Source organism: Lynx canadensis, chromosome B2 (assembly GCF_007474595.2).
Source record: "Lynx canadensis isolate LIC74 chromosome B2, mLynCan4.pri.v2, whole genome shotgun sequence".
Lineage (NCBI taxonomy): Eukaryota > Metazoa > Chordata > Mammalia > Carnivora > Felidae > Lynx > Lynx canadensis.
In genome coordinates this window covers 130,332,803-130,354,166 of record NC_044307.1, presented here as the reverse complement: position 1 = coordinate 130,354,166, position 21,364 = coordinate 130,332,803, and the positions used below count along the sequence as shown (strand labels likewise).

At 39.2% G+C, this 21,364-nt stretch overlaps 1 protein-coding gene across 4 annotated transcripts in view; it reads right to left on the bottom strand.

The window, feature by feature from the left end:
• Positions 1–641: 641 nt before the first annotated feature.
• PHACTR2 (phosphatase and actin regulator 2) overlaps positions 642–21,364 on the bottom strand; it is a 135,746-nt gene continuing 115,023 nt past the window's right edge. For all 4 annotated transcript variants that reach the window (XM_030316499.2, XM_030316500.1, XM_030316501.1 and 1 more), the window contains 2 exons: positions 20,942–21,018; positions 642–7,283 (listed from right to left, as the gene is read on the bottom strand). In XM_030316499.2, coding sequence (XP_030172359.1) covers positions 7,268–7,283; positions 20,942–21,018 — 93 coding nt within the window. In that variant the 3' untranslated portion in view covers positions 642–7,267. The remainder of the gene's footprint in view (positions 7,284–20,941; positions 21,019–21,364) is intronic.

Sequence of the window (21,364 nt, the reverse complement as noted above, 5' to 3'; positions counted from 1 at the left end):
TGCCCCTTCCTCACTCATGGCTGTCTGTCTCAAAAATAAACATTAAAAAATTTTTTTAAAGAATCTTTTTAGTCCCAGTCTTCTCTTATATATCTTGTATCTAGGATAATGATACACAAATTGCTTGTCAACTTTCCTCTCATACCTTTGCCCTTATCCCAGAGTTGAGGGAGGCTAAGTTACAATTTGTAACCACTGTTGAAAAAGTGATAAATATATTCCAATTCCTTTTTTGGCCAAAATATGCTGCCAACCTCTCTTTGCTTATAATACATTAAATAGTAAGCATAATGAGGAAGTATGTTTATTTTCTGTATTATAAACTCTAAAGGGACTAGCTTTTATTTTTACACAGTATAATGTCAATAAAAACATCAACATCAAATATCCTCAGATATAAAAAAAAAAAGCAAGTTTTAAAAATATACTGTAAGTTGCTGTTTCGCGCAGTAATTCTTAGATATTTTAAATAAAAAGTACAAATCACAAGACCTTACATACAGAAATCTTTGAATTAGGTGCAGTTGGAATAATAAACAATTAGAAGAACTATCTTATTCTTGCTTTACAGGGGAGAACTCAGTGAGCTTTTAATTAAAAAATACCGAGCACTATCTCAATACAATAGAATTGGAAGAAACTAAAGTTGGGGATTTCCCAATGATTTTATTGAGGTAACTTTTCCCAATTTTATACATATATGCATTTATATATACTTAAGAAAGCTAAACAATGTTCTAAGGCACTTGGAATTGTGCACAGCAAAGTATCCTATAATATTATACAACTAAGTAGAGCATAATTTTGCTTTTTAAATAACACAAACACCAGTAAGGAATAAAAAAAGATAATACATAGTCTGTCTTTCAGGTTGCAATAGTGGAATACATATACATATCTGTGTATACTTGGAGGTATTTCTACCCACATACTATAATACAGTACAGATCAAGAACAACAACAACAAAAAGAGAAACTGTCATGTTAATCAGTGTATAGTTCCAGTTATTTACAACTCACAGATATTGTACCTGTGTCATATGTAGAATTAGATCACTCACTGGAAATCAGGAATCATTCAGTCAGTCTGATAATGATCACAGCTTACCACTCTTAACCACTTAAACCAAAGCTTGAAATAACAAAAGAATGCATATAGTGCTTTATTTGAAGGTCACTATTAACACAGAAAAAAATGACAGGTTAGGTTTTTGCTAGGTACTACATCTGGTGAAACTGGTACAGAATGTTTGGAACACTGGCACATTTCTAAGCCACAGAAGAAATATTAAAAAAAATAAAAATAAAAATTAGTGCCTATATTTTAAGTAATGAAAGTGGTTTGACCCTAGATTTATTCGGATTGTTTTCAAATGCTAGTTAGCACTGCAATGGTGACATCTCTTTGTGAAGGCTCTCTAAGCAATGTAATGATACAGTTAAACTATAATAAAAGCATCCAGTAAGGGAAAAGTCCCCTAAATTGGCAAGTGGCACAAATATTATTGGCATTTTAATATATCATGAAATTGACCTGAGGGTGCAGTGGCATTCTGCCTCATTTACTCCCTTTAATTTATTCTTAAAAAGAAAAAAAAAATACTGGTATTTAACAAGCTAAGAATTCTTAAGCACCATCTAAATCTTCACAATATAATCACCTTTATCGACTCTGAGTTGCTCTGTCTCAAAAAAGATTATTTAGAAATTTTAATATTTAAAAAAATTTTAGTGGCTAAATTATTCCATTCTATAAGCCACCATTCATGCATATTATTTCAGGACATATTTACTACTCAGTTTTGGTGATAAAAAGTGACAGAGAATAAGTATGTTTATGTATCGTTCGCATAGTTTAATAATGTTTCACCTAGGTAAAATTCATCTTGTTTTGTGTATGACCATCATCGAAGTAGGAACAATACATATGCCATCCAGTTAATCCACGCTTCCTTCATACTTCAGAATTTTAGTAAAATTGAACTGCATGACTATGTTTATACAGGGAGAATTCAAGCATTCGCATGTAGATTAAATGCTCTTTTAAGAGGGGAAAGAGGTGACTACTTTGTAACTCAAGGGATGTACCTTACCAGGTGAAATCTACCAGTGATTTTCATGGACCACAGGCTTTGTTTATGTGGATTGTTAGTTGTGTATTAAGCCGTAGAATTCAATCCTCATGACACTGACAAAGATTGTGATCAACAGTGTAGTTCTGAAGTGAAACTGTGAGACCAAAACCGAGAAGAAACTTTGTTTCATCTGAAATTTCTCCTGAACAGAAGAGGGACCAGCCAAGTGACTATGCCCGCTCGAACTGCCAAGGCTGCCAGACAACCTCCTCCCTGAAGAACTGGCAAACTAAAGCTTCCCTGGAGCAGAAACCTTGAAAAATAAAAGGGAAGGAAACTGTTCAGGGCCCAAAGTAATGCAAGGCAGTCAGGACGATATTTTGAAATAGGTAGTTTCCCTGTGTGTCCTCAAACCGCACTAGACAGGGGTATTCACGGAAGGTGGTACGGCCTTAGGAGGGCATTTGAACACTGGGGAGGGCTTCTGACTTTTGGTTTTACAGTGACTGGGCATGCTACTGGCATTTAGTTAGCAGGGGCTTAGGATACTAAACGTCTTGCAACGTGGGGAATATTTCTGTAAACAAAGAATTGCCCAGCTCCAAATGTCAAAGGCACCCTCACTGAGAAACACTGATCAACAGTGCTCTGCACATAGGGGCACCTTGCACGAGCAACGTGACAAGCTGGATGACATTTTTTGTGCAGTAAATCCTAGCATTGCTAAAAATGACCCTCGCCGGTAGGGTTGGTTTTTGGTGAGAATAGCTGCCACAGGATTCTCTTATTTTATTTTATTTTATTTTATTTTATTTTATTTTATTTTATGCCAGAAATCTTGCAGAATGTATATGAGATTTGTTAATTTGAAATGACCTTATGAGATATGCTTCCATTGGTTTCTAGAAATGTGATGGTGGTTCCCATTTTCATATAAAGCTTATGCTTAATTATTACCGAAAGTAAAAGGAAAGTGAAAGTGAGAATGGTTTGGGAGTATTCTACCTTTGTCCCCACCAGCCTTTGGTCACTGCCAAGCTCTTGGAAATCTGAATTTGAACTACCTAAAGATAAGTTTTCTCTCAGAAAAATGGTCCTATTAATTTGATGATGACTTTTGCCATGGCATTCCCCTCTAGGACATATTTCAGTTCCAGAAGTTCATTCTGCTTTGCCAAGCAAAACAGTGTGATACATCCTGCCAATAAGAAGACAGCAAATACTCAATAGTGGAACATAACCCATTTCAAGAGGCCAAGGGACAACTCTGCAAATAAACTGCATCCTAGTGGCTCCTTACTGCTCACAACATACTCCAATGATGTGAAGAAATTAATTCCTGTCACAAATTATATACTTTCACTAGTAAGGTTAGGGGTAATAATATAGCTGGAATTTAGAAATGCTTCAGCTACCATATTGATGAAAATGACATAATCGTATATTTCTTCCATCTCACCTATTTTTGAGGAAGGCTTCTCACTATGTTTAATGTGCTGCTGGGACCACTTAAAGAATAATAAACTGAAGAAATTTTTGAGCAAGAAAGGAGGAATAGAGCATTTTCACTCTTTAAATGTGCACCTACAACTATGTGGTAGGCAAAGTTGTCTTCTATTGCGAATACGGTATCATTTTTGCAAGCTGTGTCTGACTGTTGAGTATAAACACAACGCCTGTTACGTGTTAAAACGTGGTATGTATCAGGATACGCAGCGTTAATGCAGACTGTTTTCTCTTTTAAGTGTAAGCTACTGTATGTTTTCAAAGTACCAATGCAGCACTGAATTAACTGCAGGGTGTGAAACCCAAATTACAGGTTTTAAGAAATTATCTCTCATTTTCAATATTTGATGACTTTCAAGGGTGCATTCAATTCCTTTACTGTCTTAAATAGATTTCCACTTACATTTCAGAAGTTTCTAACAGAAATATATTTACTAACGTTAGAGAAAGATAAGTGACTACAATCATTATGCTAATAAAGGAGATGAAAATGAAACCAGAAAGTCTGCTTTTCTGGGTAAATCAGAGAAGATGGATGAGTTTGCTTTTTCTTCCACTTAGAACAGCTATTCAGATACCCAAAATGGTCCTCTGAATATTATAGATTTAGTTTAAATAATTTAAGGAATTAACATAAAGGTAAATCATATCAAACATAAAAAATGCAAGACATTTCACATACACAGGGAATTATCAGGCAGGGCTGCTTTAAATTCACTCTGATCACCAGAGGACTAATTTTGTCAGACCATGGAGAAGCTGATAAAGCCCATGGCGTCTTCTCACAACCTTAATGTTAATGCTCTTTTGCTTGATTTTTCAAAAGACCGAGATGGTCCCTTTGTGTTTTACAGTCTGTCTTGTTCTTTCCTGCCTGGGATCTTCCTGGATATGGGTTTGTTTGCTTCCCTAATCATATCTTGGGGACTCAGGAAAACTCATTTCCTCTATGTCAGCCTAATGTCTCACGTTAAGTAGGGAACAGCCTGGTTTGTGCTACAACAGCCCGATTCGTGCACATATTTATTTTCTTCATAGAATTGCAGCTTATTGGTTGGACAGCAGAAGTGCTGGCATTGGGCATAGGGTGGTCCACAACTTTGCATTCTTTTGGGTCTTCCAGACAAGAGACCTCTGGATGGGCTGCCAGGTGAATATGCAGTGTTTCCGTCTCCTCAAATTAGCTATTAATATAGAACCTTATTCTGCAAAATACAGGTTAGCTCATAACCCTTCGATTGTTTCCACAGCTTTTTATTTAAAGAATCATTCTCATGACATAATTGGTGGTTCTTAAATATTAGACTAGCGGTGCTAGTATTTTTGGCTTTTTCATTTCTCTCTAACTTGTAAACTTTTCTCTAAATGTGTCAATCGGTATGAAGAAAAAGTATGAGTAGTTCATAAATCTGACCTATCGTACTAGCGAGACAGTATACTGAAGGACCAGAGTGTCATTTTTGAACTGGGTGCATCTCATTGTAGATTATTTAAAAACTGCATCACAGGCACCACGAATGGGGAAAAAATTGTTCCTTTCATCAACCAAATAGAGACTTGCCATGACCTGTATCTCGAGTGCCAAAACAGTGATAAATGTCTTATATTTAGCATTTTATAGAGGCCTTGTGACTAGAAATTAAGGTAATATTTAAAGATTAGAAAATTAAAATAACATTACATTCCTTGGACTTTTTCCCAAGACACAAAAGTGATCATCTCATAATGTTATAAGGAAAGGGAGGACTTGGGCAAGAATCAGCACTAACTTAATGCCCATGGCTGGATTGAAGCACCGTGACACGGGCAAACCTTTCAGCCAGAAAGAAAAAACACTTGGGCATGCAGAATTTTTTTTTTCTTCAAAAGCAAAAGTTCATCTTGTACTAGTACTAAAATGACAACAGTGAAGAATCTAGGTTTTTTAGTGCACACAGCTGAGTGCAGGAAGAAGGGCAACTTCTTTTCTTGGTTATAAAATGGTCCCAGCTTTTTGTAATAGGCCAACTGGGGCTAAAAGTTTTTATTTGTAAGCAAAATCATTCAATTTCAAGTGGTTCTGTAAAATACAAATGAACGACAGGATCCAAACTTATCCCCCAGATTAAATGTTTGCTATTTTGGTTGAAATTGCAAATTACAGTCTTCCATATTATGAACCAGAAACATTTCAGAAAATTTCAGCCTGAGCGCTGAGAATAAAATAAAGTCTACCGTGTCCTGTCTTGTTATTATATGTCTCATGTGTTTTTAATACAAGGAGCACAAAACAATCATGAAAGAACAATTAAATGCAAGGGGTATTTACATCTGATCATATGTGTTTGGGAGCAGAAGCCATGCTGTGTCTGTGACTCCATGAAAAACGGCAAGATGGCAATTGAGGGTGTCTCAATACTGAGTGTAGACTCCCAGAGAAACCTTTCAAACTTTAAGCTCACTGATTCTTTTGCACTGAAAGTCAATGCTATATTTACGGATGTAATCTGCAGACTCTTTGAATATAAAATGAGGTCCTCCTCACTCGCCACTTAGCGGAAATTCCCTGTGTTCTTTTAAGCCTATGGATGAGTATTTTTTTGATCCATGTACTTAATTTTTTTAATAGCAGCAATCCAACTTAATGCAGCCTTGAAAATGAGTAGTCCTTTCCATGCCCACTCAGACATAACTGCTGGCAGAACACTTGCATTTAAGTTTTAACTTTGGATTCAGATTTTTTTTTTTTTTGAAAAAGGTGTTGTGATTGTCAATATTATCTTCCTTAGATCAAGCATGGTTGCTTTGACTTTGAAGATAATCAAGCTAGGGAAAGACCAAAAGATTTATTTCTAGAGCTTCCTACAGATTTACAGGGTCACATTCATCTGACTTTATTCCCAGTCCTGTTATCCTTGTAGAAGTCTGGTACATTAGATAAGGAGTATAAAAAAATAAAAAGTGTGTATATAGCTATGTTACTTGAAACATGCAACAAAATTTGGGCAGGCATGCTTGTTAAGAGTCAATAAACGTCTCTTGCATTTAAGAAAAAGATGCATGAAAACACTCAGACTTATTTCTGGCAATTGGATTCACTGGCACAACATAAAATAATGGTACTATACTGCACCAACATAACGGTGAAACAGGAATATTCTTCTAGGATCCGGTCTTTAAGGAATCCACATTGGGTGATTAGATTCCAAAATCCCTTAATAAGTTCTCAGCTACCAAAAGCCTACTTCAAAAATATTTATGCCTTGATTTTTTTTTTCTTTTCTTCATTAACATAATGAAATATTTCTCTTCTTTTCTGATTTTCAACCCCTACCCCTTTCCAGTGCCCAGCAATTCCAGTCCCCATTTCTCTTTAACCCGCACTCTACAATTTGGCTTTCTGGTAACAGGGACCCAGCGATTGTCTTCTGCTCATCTTCCTTGATTAAAACTCCTGATGGAGAATAACTGGTATAACCATGGTGTTGCTTACCATCAATACACATGCTGGACAGCAGAGTCACTGCACCTGTCTCTTTGCTTGTTGGCCCTATCTGGGCTGTATAGGTGGGGAGCACTTTCCATACACTTCCTTCCCCAATTAAACGGAAACACACACATTCAAATCCCAGTGCAATATCAGGTTTTCAGGAAGAGAGGCTTCCCCCAAAGATGACCAGTCTATGTTTCCAGAGTCTCACACTTCTTTATGGACGGTGAAACCTGACAGAAGAAACAGAAACTCTGTGAGTCTATGGTATAGAAATACACTCTGCAGTTGGTAAACCGAATAAGGTGCAGCAATGTTTATATTAAAGGGAGCTCTAGACATCTCCCAACTGAATTACTGTTATAAATTACTGGCATAACAGAATACTGTTACAAATGTTAGGCTGGAAAGCAGAGACAGCCCCTCTATAAAATTTTCTGGTTATATCATCAAGGATACAGAGCCATCAGTATACAAAACATAGCAAATCTTAAGCATCATGCTGTGAGCTGTACTGAGCTGAGTGGGATGTTTCATACAGGATTTGATTACACCTGGTTCTTAGTTATAGAAGGAAACCATCAACAAATAGTCACTGTTTCATTATCTTCAGCATCTCATCACCTCCCACTGAAGACACTAAATCTACTTTCTTACCCTGAATTTCCGAATACCTGCCAGGCATTTCCATCTAAATGTTCCACTGAACATATCCACAACTATACAAATGGTCTTTTCTTATAAATCTGCCCTGGCACGTTCCATCTTGTTAAACAATCTACCTTTCAAAAGATTTTTAGTCTAAGACCCTCAGATTTGCAACTCATTTCTCTTCTTCACCCTCCATATCCCATCAGTCACCGAGTCTTGCTTCGACTGATGGTCTTTGAGTCCATTAAAGTGTCCCCATCTTTTGCTAGTGCTGTTTTAATGGCATGCTAGCTAGCTAGTTAGCTGGTTTCACATCCTTCCATGTGAGTTCCTGAACCTCCTTGTGTTTTTGGAGCCCTGTGCTTTTGTGCACATGCTATGTTCTCTAATATTGCAATCCTCTCCCTTCGTTTCCCATCTATGTTTTCATATTCAAGATCAGAGTCAAAAGTCATCTTCTCTACAACATTTTATCTGATCTACCTCTTCAGCCCATTTCTGTGGTCCCACACAGAAAGTTTATGCAATTCTATTTAGTATTTCATTTGTCTTCTCTAATCTAATGTTCACTGGTCCTCATAAATGAGTCTTCTAATTCATTTTCCTGTCCCAGGCTCAGAGATGTGGAGATCAAATCTGTGCCCCACATTGTCACTAGCAATATCATCATAAACACTAATCTGATCTTTCCAGTTCTTTGTTAACATCATTGTATTGTTCACCTTCCCCTATGAAATAAAATTTAAATTTCTTAAGAGTAGTGATTGAGGCCTTTCAGGATGTGGCCCAACCCATGTTTCTAGCTAGATCTCTATTACTACTTCCAAAATACCCTAACTTCCGGGGACGCCTGGATGGTTCAGTCGGTTGAGCATCTGACTTCGGCTCAGGTCATGATCTCACGGTTCCTGAGTTTGAGCCCCGAATTGGGTTTCCTGCTGTCTGTGCAGAGCCCACTTCAGATCCTCTGCCCTCCTTTCTCTGCCCCTCCCCCGCTCTCTCTCTCTCAAAAAACAACAAAACAAAACAAAAACCAACCAACCAAACAAACAAAAAAACTTTAAGCCCCCAAATACTCTCCACTTCTGTGCTCTGCCTTTTGTCCTATTTTCCTTCCCATCTCCAACTCCTGCAATCTCACTCTGTGAGTTCTCCAAACTCCCTTTCTTCCATTTCTCAAGGAAGCATTAATCACCTTTCTCTTCTGTGTTCCCATAACCCTTGGTTTATACCAGTTACTTATCACGGTATACAATCTTTATGTAGGTGTGCCTCCACTAAGATTGTGTGGCATGGAGGAAAGGCTTGCTTTTCATCACTTTTAATCATGGAATACGATATCTGGCACACTGGACAACTTAAAATATGTTGTCATGTAAAATCAAAGCATGAAAAAAGTGAAAAATTAAAGCCATAAGAACAGTTGAAGCAAGATTGGTTATAAGTTGATAACTGGAAAAGCTGCATGATGGATGCATGGGGCTTGTTATATTATTTTTGCATGTTTGACTTTCCAAAACTCAAAATAAAAATAAGATATACCAAGCTTTCCAAAGTTAGCAAACTTGTTGTGACCAAAGTAGGGATGTATCCACTTTGAGTTCCATTCCTACTGCCAGCCTTGGCCATAACTTTGGGAGGTACGTGAATCTACATTGGTTACAGGGAGACAACGTTCCTGTTTTAGTCACCTGGGTGTTGTTTTTGCCTTCTGGTCATGCAAAATCCTTACCAACTCAGGCCCTTTGCACTAGCTATGCCTTTGAAATCAGCTGGTTCCCTTTGGGGGTGGAATGTTTTTCTCTCCCCCAACAGTGCTGACAGCTTCCTCTTGTCATCTAAATCACACAATAGGTTTTATTCCCTAAGACACCCCTTTCATTGTCATCCTATCTATACACTCGCTCTTGTCCCTTCAATAGCATCCTGTTAGATTCTCTTTTGTTTAAAAATGTTATTTATTTATTTATTTATTTATTTATGAGAGAGAGAGAGAGTGAGAGAGCAGGGGAGGGGCAGAAAGAGAGGGAGGGAGGGAGGGAGAGAGAGGGAGAGGGAGGGAGGGAGGGAGAGAGAGAGAGAGAGAGAGAGAGACAATCCTAAGCAGGCTCTGTTAGGATGCTAACACATCCTACAGAATGCTCCAAGTCACGAACCGTGAGGTAATGACTTGAGCCAAAATCAAGAGTCCGATGTTTTAACTGACTGAGCCACCCAGGCACCCTTACATTTTCTTGATAGTACTTAGCACAAACTGAAATTATCATTTTTATTTATTTGTTTACTTGTCATGGTTTGTCTTCCTCAGTAGAACATAACCATGTGAGAGTGAGGACTTTATTTGACATGTTCTAAATTCCCAGGGTCCAGAACAGAGTCTGACTCACTCTATGTGCTCAATCAATACTTATGGAATGCATAAAAACCTGAATACATCTATACTGGCATTTAGAAAATTATTTGATAAACTTTCTTTAAACAATTCTTATAAATGAAGAGTCCAATCATGAGGCTCCCCCTTAATTAACTACAATTACATTTATATTAATCTACGATACCCAATATGGTAGGACATTCCATCATGCTTTCTAGGAAGAGTCAACTATAACTTGAAGAAAAACACAGAAATTCTACAAAAATATTTCAAAAGAGTAATTGAAAACCTCTTAAACCAACCTTTTTATATAAAATATAAAAGACAGGTAGATAATAACAGCTGAAAGTACTAATGTTTACTTTGTGTCCAGCACAAGTCCAAGTGCTATACATATTATTACCTAGTTTCATCTTCAAAACAATCCTATGAGGTATGGACCTCTGTATCCCCTCAGTACAGATGTGGAAACAGACAGAGAGATGCTAAGTCATGTGCCCAAGGCACAGAGCTGGTAAGTGGAGGCTCCAGGCTTCAGACTCTATTATTAACTAACCTACATCAGACTGTGAGAACAAAACATGCCTTCACTCATACTTTCACTCAAAGGGTCTTCTTGGTGCCCTCTGGGTGGAATGTAATGGAAGAGGCAATCAGTTAGATTTCTATATCTGTCCGTTAGTTCTGATCAATTTTGACCAGAGAAAAGTCCTGTTCCCCATCCCAGGCTACACTTTGATTGCCACTGTTCTCTCAAAAACATCTGCCTTTTGCTACAAAGGGAACTCGAGGACAATGGGCTCAGCACAAACTTTTTGCAATTACTAGAAAAGCGAGTCCAGTGATGTCCTTGGGGTTGAAATGAGCAGTACAACCTCCCTCCTCACAGGACACACAAGCACTGTCCTTACCACACCAGGGAAGCGGGTGCCCTGGGGGCCGTGACAATACAGACAAATAGACTACACCTGCAGGACCTTCACACCTTGAGCCATCAAAGTTCAGCTTTTCTAGGAATTAAAGACAAACTCATCGAAGTGAGCAATTATTTTAGCCCTCTCCTAATTTGCTGGGCTTTGTACAGCAGACATTCCACAATGCTCTAATTTTCACGGGATTCAAAGGACAAGCATGGGGAAACATGACAGGACGGGCTAGGTCTTCCCACTGGTAATGCCTGTGGGATGAAGAAGGTGAATTAATAATTGAAATGCACAACAAAGTGAGTAGTCAGTGGAGCAGAAGAGATGTAAAACCTTCTAAAGCCCAGCATTTTCCTAGAAAGCATTCTGCTTTTAATTTCCAGAAATTAGCAGGACACCATAAAGCTTTTTTGTTTTTTCCTGCAGGCACTATTTGCCCATGGGTCCCATTAGAGAATGAACTCCACGTTTGCACTGCATGCAAGCTCACAGGCCATCAGCATGGCTTCCAGGTCCAGCGAAGAGAAGAAGGTGACCAACCAATAAGAGGCAATAATATGCTAACAAAGCCAGGGGTCAGAAATGTACCCTCTCTGGGGGCCCTGGGGGGTTCAGTCGGTTAAGCATCCGACTTCGGTGCAGATTATGGTCTCAGAGCCTGTAAATTCAAGCCCAGCAACAGGCTCTGTGCTGACAGCTCAGAGCCTGGAGCCTTCTTTGGATTCTGTGTCTCCCTCTCTCTCTGCCCCTCCCCCACTCATTCTCTGTCTCTGTCTCGCTCTCAAAAATAAACAAACATTAAAAAATTGAAAAAAAAAAAGAATGTACCCTCTCTTCATATGGACTGCCAGATCTGGTAAAAAATAAATAAATAAACAAACAAATAAAACAAAAACTAAAAACAAAACCTCATATATTTTCTTGCACTATCCAATCAGAAAAGGACATTTATATTCCGGGTTTTTTTAATTTATTTTTTTTTAATGTTTATTTATTTTTGACAGAGAGAGAGACAGAACATGAGCGGGGAGGGGCAGAGAGAGAGAGAGAGAGAGAGAGAGAGAGAGACAGACACAGAATCTGAAGCAGGCTCCAGGCTCTGAGCTGTCAGCACAAAGCCCCATGCGGGGCTCGAACTCACAAGCCTTGAGATCATGACCTGAGCCGAAGTCGGTCGCTCAACCGACTGAGCCACCCAGGCGCCCCCTATATTCTGTTTAAAGGCGGCATCTTTTCTTCCAATTCAGCTCCAAAATTCTCTGGTTAGAGGTACTAAAAATGCAAATTGCTCTCACGTTTGTTACAACTCAATGGTTTGCATTCATTTTTGAAATGTGAGAAGTTCAGCTTTACCTCCTGAGAAGTCTGCCTCTCTGGCTTTAGGCTTCCAACTGATGGAGCAATAAATAGATTTATTGTGATTGTGCCTGAAGTACACTGAAACTCCTGGTCCACTTTTTTTTCTGAGCTCTCCTAGGACTCAAAATTGAAGTTACCTACATTTTTTTTCTTTTCTTTTAAAAAAATTTTTTTAACGTTTTTATTTTTGAGACAGAGAGAGACAGAGCATGAACGGGGGAGGGGTAGAGAGAGAGGGAGACACAGAATCGGAAGCAGGCTCCAGGCTCTGAGCCATCAGCCCAGAGCCCGACGCGGGGCTCGAACTCATGGACCGCGAGATGGTGACCTGAGCTGAAGTCGGACGCTTAACCCACTGAGCCACCCAGGCGCCCCCGTGTTTTTCTTATTAAAACTGGAATACATTTTTCTTATTTTCATACTGTTGAGAGGAAGTGAATGAGAGGGGGTGTTATTTAAAAAAATATTTTTTAATGTTTATTTTTGAGAGAGAGAGGGAGAGAGACAGAGCATGAGTGGGGGAAGGGCACAGAGAGAGGGGCACAGAATCCAAAGCAGGCTCCAGGCTCTGAGCTGTCAGCCCAGAGCCCAACCTGGGGCTCGAACCCAACGGACCGTGAGATCATGACCTGAGCCGAAGTTGGATACTCAACCGACTGAGCCACCCAGGTGCCCCGAGAGGGGGAGCTATTTTTAAGTCATGGGATTCAGGTAAAGATCATTCTTTTCCATAAAGGTGATTCCTCCACAAATTAATACATACAAACTTACTCACCTTCCTGTAAATTCATTCAGATAATAGAAAATAATAAAATTACTCTCAAATGTAATTTGTGTGTACTTTTCCTATACTTCCGTGTTTGATATATACAGAAATCCTGAATAATGCATTTCTCCTTTATTTAAAAAGGTTTCAAGGTCGTGGCACATATGCTTTAAACATGAGCAGGTTCTCCTAAACCACAGCTCTTAGTTCTACCTGAGAAGCCAGATCACATGCTGGATGGGCTTTTATTGTTCCAAATACTGAGCCAATTGCTTCCAAGTCTGGTGGTTAAAGCTGCATTTCTGCAGCTCTTTTTAGGTTCTGTCCAGGTAAATGGAGCACCCACGGAAGAGAACAGCACTGCAAAAGCAGCTTTCTCATTCCTCAGTGGAGGACCCCTTATTTAATTTGATTTTTATTTTCAATGTTTAGTTTTGAGAGAGAGAGAGAGAGAGAGAGAGAGAGAGATAACGAGCACACGTGTGAGTGGGGGAGGAGCAGAGTGAGAGGGAGACACAGAATCCGAAGCAGCAACAGGTTCCGATCTGTCTGCACAGAGTCCGATGCAGGGCTCAACCTCACAAACTCACAAACTGTGAGATCATGACCTGAGCTGAAGTCTGAGGCTTAACCAACTGAGCCATCCAGGTGCCCCGCCCCTGATTTAATTTTGATTGGGGTCCCACGTGTAATTCTTGCCGTGTCACATTTTGATAAGCGTATCTAAAAGTTGAAAAATCAGTTTACTTTATCTGTAAATCTATATAGGATAGTAATCACTCAAAATGGTATAGAAGGAGATAGTCACTTTAAATATACATGCCCACACCCACAGACATACCTCAACCTAACCACATTAAGAGTGTTTGAAAAGTAGACAAAAAAAAAAAAGCCTATAACTCCATTCTGTAATAAACAGTTAAGAGTTTTTGGGGCGCCTGGGTGGCGCAGTCGGTTAAGCGTCCGACATCAGCCAGGTCACGATCTCGCAGTCCGTGAGTTCGAGCCCCGCGTCGGGCTCTGGGCTGATGGCTCAGAGCCTGGAGCCTGTTTCCCGTTCTGTGTCTCCCTCTCTCTCTGCCCCTCCCCCGTTCATGCTCTGTCTCTCTCTGTCCCAAAAATAAATAAAAAACGTTGAAAAAAAATTAAAAAAAAAAAAACAGTTAAGAGTTTTTGGATGTTATTTCCTACTTTTTTTCTATGCATCTGAATTTAAAAAAATTTTTTTTAAGTTTCTTTATTTATTTTGAGGGAGAGAGTAAGTAGGATAGGGGTGAGGGGAGAGAGAGAGAGAGAGAGAGAGAGAGAGAGAGACAGAGAGAGACAGAGAGAGACAGAGAGAGAATCCCAAGCAGGCTCTGCACTATCAGCGCAGAGCCTGATGTGGGGCTCAATCCCATGAACCGTGACATCATGACCTGAGCTGAAATCATGAGGCAGACGCTTCACTGCCTAAGCCACCCAGACGCCCCTCTATCCATCTGAATTTTAAATAAAACATACTATTGCTATTCATAGCTTTATCAGTATCCCGATTTTCCACTTAACAATATGCCAATGATCTTGAGACTCACTTTGATGCTAAGACTGTCAATTCAATGATTCTTTGCTTTAATAAAACAAGTAAATAATTTATAAGCTAATAAAATCACATACATGGATTTTACACCTCACACTCTAAAAAATACTCTTACTTATTACTAAATTTAAAGTTTACTTTTTAAAAGTAATATTCTCCCTTGATTATAAATCTAATCCATGTGGATACAAAAAAATTCTGGAAAAGAGAATACCCAGAAGAAGATTACAATGACTCATAATCTTACCCCTCAGCTAGCTGTAACTATTTTTTTTTTAATTTTTTTTTTCAACGTTTATTTATTTTTGGGACAGAGAGAGACAGAGCATGAACGGGGGAGGGGCAGAGAGAGAGGGAGACACAGAATCGGAAACAGGCTCCAGGCTCTGAGCCACCAGCCCGGAGCCTGACGAGGGGCTCGATCCCACGGATCGCGAGATCGTGACCTGGCTGAAGTCGGACGCTTAACCGACTGCACCACCCAGGCGCCCCTATTTTTTTTTTAAACGTTTATTTATTTTTGAGACAGAGAGAGACAGAGCATGAACAGGGGAGGGTCAGAGAGAGGGAGACACAGAATCCGAAACAGGCTCCAGGCTCCGAGCTGTCAGCACAGAGCCCGACGCGGGGCTCGAACCCACGAACCGCAAGATCATGACCTGAGCCAAAGTCGGACACTCAACCGACTGAGCCACTCAGGCGCCCCTATAACTATTTTAAAATTTAGTTTTCAACGACAATTTGACCTTTCATACCATTTGTCTTTATAATTTAGGAAATCATTTTAAATTTCGGAAATGCCATTTACTATGGAAAGGGAAGCAGCTTTATTTCGCCATGGTGGTCTTCTTCCAGAATGCAATAATCCTATTAAATAATACGCAGCCCTTCAGTCTTCTGGATTTTGAACAGTGACCTGGGCGGGAAGCTGCTGGTGGCAGAAAATAGACGATGTGGCCAGACAAGCAGCAAGTGTTCTAAGAAGCCAATGTGAGAGCTTGGTACCTCTCAGGCCACAGGATGAATTGTCTCGGGGATCACTAGTCCTCCCCCTTGTCACATGGCCCCAGAAGGCATTGCAACGCCAGAGAGCCATCCAAAATACACGGGGAGAAATTTGGGGAATTAGATGAAAGAGCGAATCACTGCAATTCTTTACCACTACAGATCCAACATGTCACAGAATATATTCCATGATGGAGGTTTCAGAGGTGTTTTCTGGGTACACCAATAACAGGAATGTCACAACGAATTTAGTGCCAGCACATTATTCAAGGAAAGCTACCATGATGGTATCCTCACTTACAGACAGAGAACTTAGGGAATGGAGCTTTCATTTTTCTTTTAGGTATTTGTTTTTGATAATAAATTCTTGAATTTCAAAAATTCAAAGAGTGAATTTTTCCCATGCCTGCCCCTACCCACCAACCCTCCGCCCCAGAGGCAACCAATGTTATCAGCTTTTTGTGAATCTCTCCAGAGATACAGAAGCAAAGGAAGCTCTCTCTATGGGAATGGATCCTTCCAGTGTTGACTGATACATCACTGTGGGGGAGATTATCTCTGGATAAAAAGGTGCTCGGGCAGAGGGAGCCGGGCTGTCTTTTATTAACCACTCTAAATCCACAGGGAGTTAACAGATTTAGGTTTTGAATGGCAGGCTTACTTGATATAAGGAGATAATGTCTGCCACTAATAAGGAGAGCTAATAAGTGAGCTGCTCTCTATCTAGATTGCATTTAAAGGGCTAGGAAATGATCAGCAGCCTGTATGCTCCCTCCAAGGGTGACTGCTGCTAAGAGTAACACCATCTTCTACATAAGCAATTTTCTAAATGCAAAACATTATCATATTTTGGCATTATTTTGATTAAACTCAGCAGTGTTTACCAAACCTTTTTCCTCTTAAAAGAAATACTGAAAACAATGTGAAAATCATAAGCAAGATTTTTATAAGTCTTAGAGCCAAAATTTTTCTCTATTGGAATGTAACTCCAATGATGTAATACAAATTAATGGAAAAATAGCAGTAGACATTTGCTTTGCTGCCAGGTTTTAAAGAGTACTTAAGCAAGGCATATTTATCTTACTGCTATGAATATTTAATTTTTCTTTATCTGGATAGACATTTTAAAGAGTGTTAATCAATATATTTTTTGGAAAACTTTTAAAGCTTACCTTTGTTACCGTAAAAAAAAAGAAGCCTATAATTTTCTCTTGAAATGCAGCTCATCCCTATTTACATCTATTAATATTTACTTAAACAATAAAGATATCGATAGACTTTTATAGTATATAATAAGTACACTCTAAATTTCTGTAGATGAGTAAATACAGCAAAGTAGCCAATGGAATTTTGAAGGTGAAAAAATATGCCATCAGATATAAAAACACATCACAAATCTATTCTAATTAAACAGTGTGACACAGTGCAAAGATAGACAATAACTCACTAGAGCATAATAAAGAATCTGGGGGCACCTGGCTGGCTCAGCCAGGGGAGTATGCAACTTTTGATCTCAGGGCTGTTAGTTCAAGTCCCACATTGGGTGCAGGACCCACTTAAAAAAAAAAAAAAAAAAAAAAGAATCCAGGAACTGATCCATGTGTATATTAAAAGAAGACTTTCGGGGCGCCTGGGTGGCGCAGTCGGTTAAGCGTCCGACTTCAGCCAGGTCACGATCTCGCGGTCCGTGAGTTCGAGCCCCGCGTCAGGCTCTGGGCTGATGGCTCAGAGCCTGGAGCCTGTTTCCGATTCTGTGTCTCCCTCTCTCTCTCTGCCCCTCCCCCGTTCATGCTCTGTCTCTCTCTGTCCCAAAAATAAATAAACGTTGAAAAAAAAATTAAAAAAAAAAAATAAAAAAATAAAAGAAGACTTTCACATCAAGGGGGAAATAAATGGGGCAACTGACTACTGATTTAGAACAAAGTAAAGTTAGTTACTCTCTTGAATCATATATCCAAATAAATGCCCAATGGATTAAAGATCTAAGTTAAAAAAAAAAAAGGCATATATAAGAACTGAAGATAATAGATTTCTAATCTTGGCCTTTCTCCATAAGACACAGAACAATGAAGTAAAAGTAACAATTCAGACATATTTGAATATGCAAAGAGTTAAATAAAAGACCATTAAAAAAAGTTAAAAAGTTAAGAATAAATTGGGGCAAAGTATAGTAACATATGTAATAAAGAGCCAATATCCACAATATCTAAGTAATATCTAATTACTAATCCATATGAAAGAGACACCCAAAAGAAAACTAGTAAAAGTAAATAAAAAACGTAAATGGTCAATAAAGATATGTAAAGATACCCAACCGTATAGAAATCAATGAAATAAGATATTATTGTTCATTCTTTAGACTATAGACCCCTCACCACCACCCCTGTCCTGCCCCACCAGTGCTGATGAAGGTGATACACCAGGTATGCTCATAAACTGCAGGTTACAGAATAACATCTTCCAAAATGTAAAAAATATATCGCCAGTGACCTAGCAAATCTACTCACGGGACTATTACAGAAATACTGGCATCTATGTGTCAGGATATATTTACAAAGAAAGTCAAGGCAGCATTGCTTTCCTAATGAAACACTACAAATTCCATAACACCCATCAATAGAATAATTGTTCAATAACTTATGGTATATTATCTACAAAAGGCCATAAAGTCATTCAAGTGAATGAGGTACACACTAATATGGAAAGATTTTCTAGATCCTGTTTTGTGTGTGACTCAGAAGGGATACATAAAGGCATATGTGTATGTACACATAAATCATAAATATCCATACATGTTTGCAAATGCACAGAAAAGTGACCAGATGGATCTACCTACACCAAACTTCTCCTGGTGATTACCTACGAGAATGGGAATGAAGCTGGGGAAGGATGGAGCGAAGGGAGTTTTCCTTTTTCATGGATGGATTTTTGTATTGTTTGAATGCTTAATTAGAATATATTGGTCCATGACAAATACATATGCAAAAAATAAATGACCTTTACTCTCTTTGCAGCCTCCTTTTTAAAAACTTGTTCATAGCATACAATAGAAGAGAAAGGACCTCCTTCAGTATAAATTTTTTTTTTTATAAACAGAACTTCCAAAGAAATGCATTTTTAAAATTTGGTTATTTTCCTTTGTAGTTTATTCTTCATATAATGCCATCAAATAAAAATGAGGTAATCAGGATTTCTATGATTTCTAGGAAAAACACACAGAAGTAAAGCTATCCTGAATGATAAAGAATAGGTTGAGTGTAGTCACTATATCTCGGGGGTCAGGACTCAAAAGCACAAGTACATGTGCATGCTGTCCTTCCAGTTACCCGGAGGTCCCAGCCAACTAGATGTCACCATAAATATTCAGCCACCTTATTATGATCAACTTTACTGGAGAAGTATGGCCACAGGTGTCAAATATCAGCATGAACTTTCCCTGACCTCAGAGTGGAAGGGAGAAAAGGAGGGGACAAATAGGTCTGGCTTGATACGGGCGTGTGACTGGCCCAAGAGTAGATCAGGAGAGGATGCAGCCCTCAGATAGAGACAAATCCTACACATTCAGATGGCTAAAAGCCCCGAATGCATTTACAAATAAACATGATATGGGAGGAACCAAAACAAATAAATCTCCCCTAGGAGAAAGGGGGAATTTCTTCTGCAGGCCAGACATTATCACAGAAGCAATAGCTTTGGAGCAAGGAGGCCCCCATCAACTTTAGGGAAGGGATTTGCTATTAAATTATGAAGTTGTACCATGACTTTCTTTATCTAGGACATGCTCAGCATGGAACAGCACCAACGACAGGAGCCACTGCAGACAGAGCAGCACCATAATATATGGCTGTCCTGCAGAAGCTGTTCTAGCCTAGGGAACCAGTATTTGCTTTCCAGAAAGACCTACTGTGGTCTTCTTCATGTAATCATCTGTCTTGGTATGTTTTTTAACAATTCAATTTTATTTTAATGTTTTTATTTATTTTTAAGAGAGGGAGAGAGACAGAGTGTGAGTGGAAGAGGGGCAGAGAGAGAGGGAGACACAGAATCTGAAGCAGCCAGGGGATGCTCGAACCCACGAACCATGAAATCATAACCTGAGCCGAAGTCAGACACTTAATCAACTGAGCCACCCAGGTGCCCCAACAATTCAATTTAAAAAAAATTTTTTTTTAATCTTTATTTATTTTGAGAGAGGGACAGAGTGTGAGCAGGGGAGGAGCTGAGGGGAGGGAGACACAGAATCAGAAGCAGGCTCCAGGCCCTGAGCTGTCAGCACAGAGCCTGACGCGGGACTCGAACCCACGAACCATGAGATCATGACCTGAGCTGATGTCAGATGCTTAACCGACTGAGCCACCCAGCCGCCCCCCAATAATTCAATTTTTAATTGGCATGCAAATTTTTACGAATATACGTGTTATAAAAAAAAAAACCAGACCACATAAATCCATTAGAGAGAAATAAACAGAACACCTGTTAAGTGGTGGTGGGGGGGTGTGGGGGAGGGAGGGCAGGTAGTCAGACTATATGATCACATTCAGGTCTCTTCTGGTTTCAGCAGAAGAATAAACTGAAACCGAGGGGGTACCGGGAGTTACAAGAGTAGGATTATTGCAATCTTCCACAGCACCAGTAAAAACTGGATTCCTAGTCTAAGTTAAATCTTCTAAAAATTGAGTTTCTATCTTCTCTAGGTTATGTCTACTGTGATCTCAAAGCAGACACAAGGTGCCCATAGTGGCTCTTTCCAGCATCTGTTCTGGGCATAAAACTTCAACTAAGTCTCTTTAAGGACAGAATAAATGATTCTAATGCGTTTCTCCTGTCCCAGAAAATAAAGCTAAGAAAGAAACCCAAACATAGCCCTTTGGAATGATTCAGACTTCTGTAGGAAAAAAAAAAAAAAAAAAAAAAGACTTAATTTTAGAAATGTTCGTTAGATGGTGTTAGGCTCAACTGTATTTAAAAAAACTTGTAGGGCTGCCTGGGTGGCTCAGTTGGTTAAGTGTTTGACTTCAGATCAGGTCACGATGCCACGGCTCGTGGGTTTGAGCCTGGCGTGGGGCTCAGTGCTGACAGCTCAGAGCCCGGAGCCTGCTTTGGATTCTCTGCCCCTCCCCCACTCACATTCTGTCTCTCTCTCTCAAAAATAAACATTAAAAAAACTTAAAAAAACTTTTAATTGTGGTAAAATACACACAAAAAATATGTTGAATTGCATTTTGCCCACCTACCTTGTAAACTGTCGACTCTCTTCATGAACTTCCATTTCTGTGCTTTTAAATTCATTTAGTTCCTTCCTTATTGCTGCCTAAATAGGGGAAAAAAAAAACCCAGATAAACAGAATTGTACTTAGGTCACATATTTTCTTAGCATAACAGCATCAACAAAGCAGACATTCTTTTAATAAATGTCTTGCAAAAAGAGATTCCTAATTTCTACTAGGTCTTTACCTGGTAGAGGTACGATAAATGTAGTATCACACTATAGCCAAAAAAAACCCAGGTCAGATTTCCTTCAAGTGTCACTGACAAAGAGGAGGGTCAGATGTCCTTCAAGTGTCACTGACAAAGAGGAGGGTCAGATGTCCTTCAAGTGTCACTGACAAAGAGGAGAGGAGAAAGGCCTTTGCTAAACTCATCCTGGGATCTAGTCT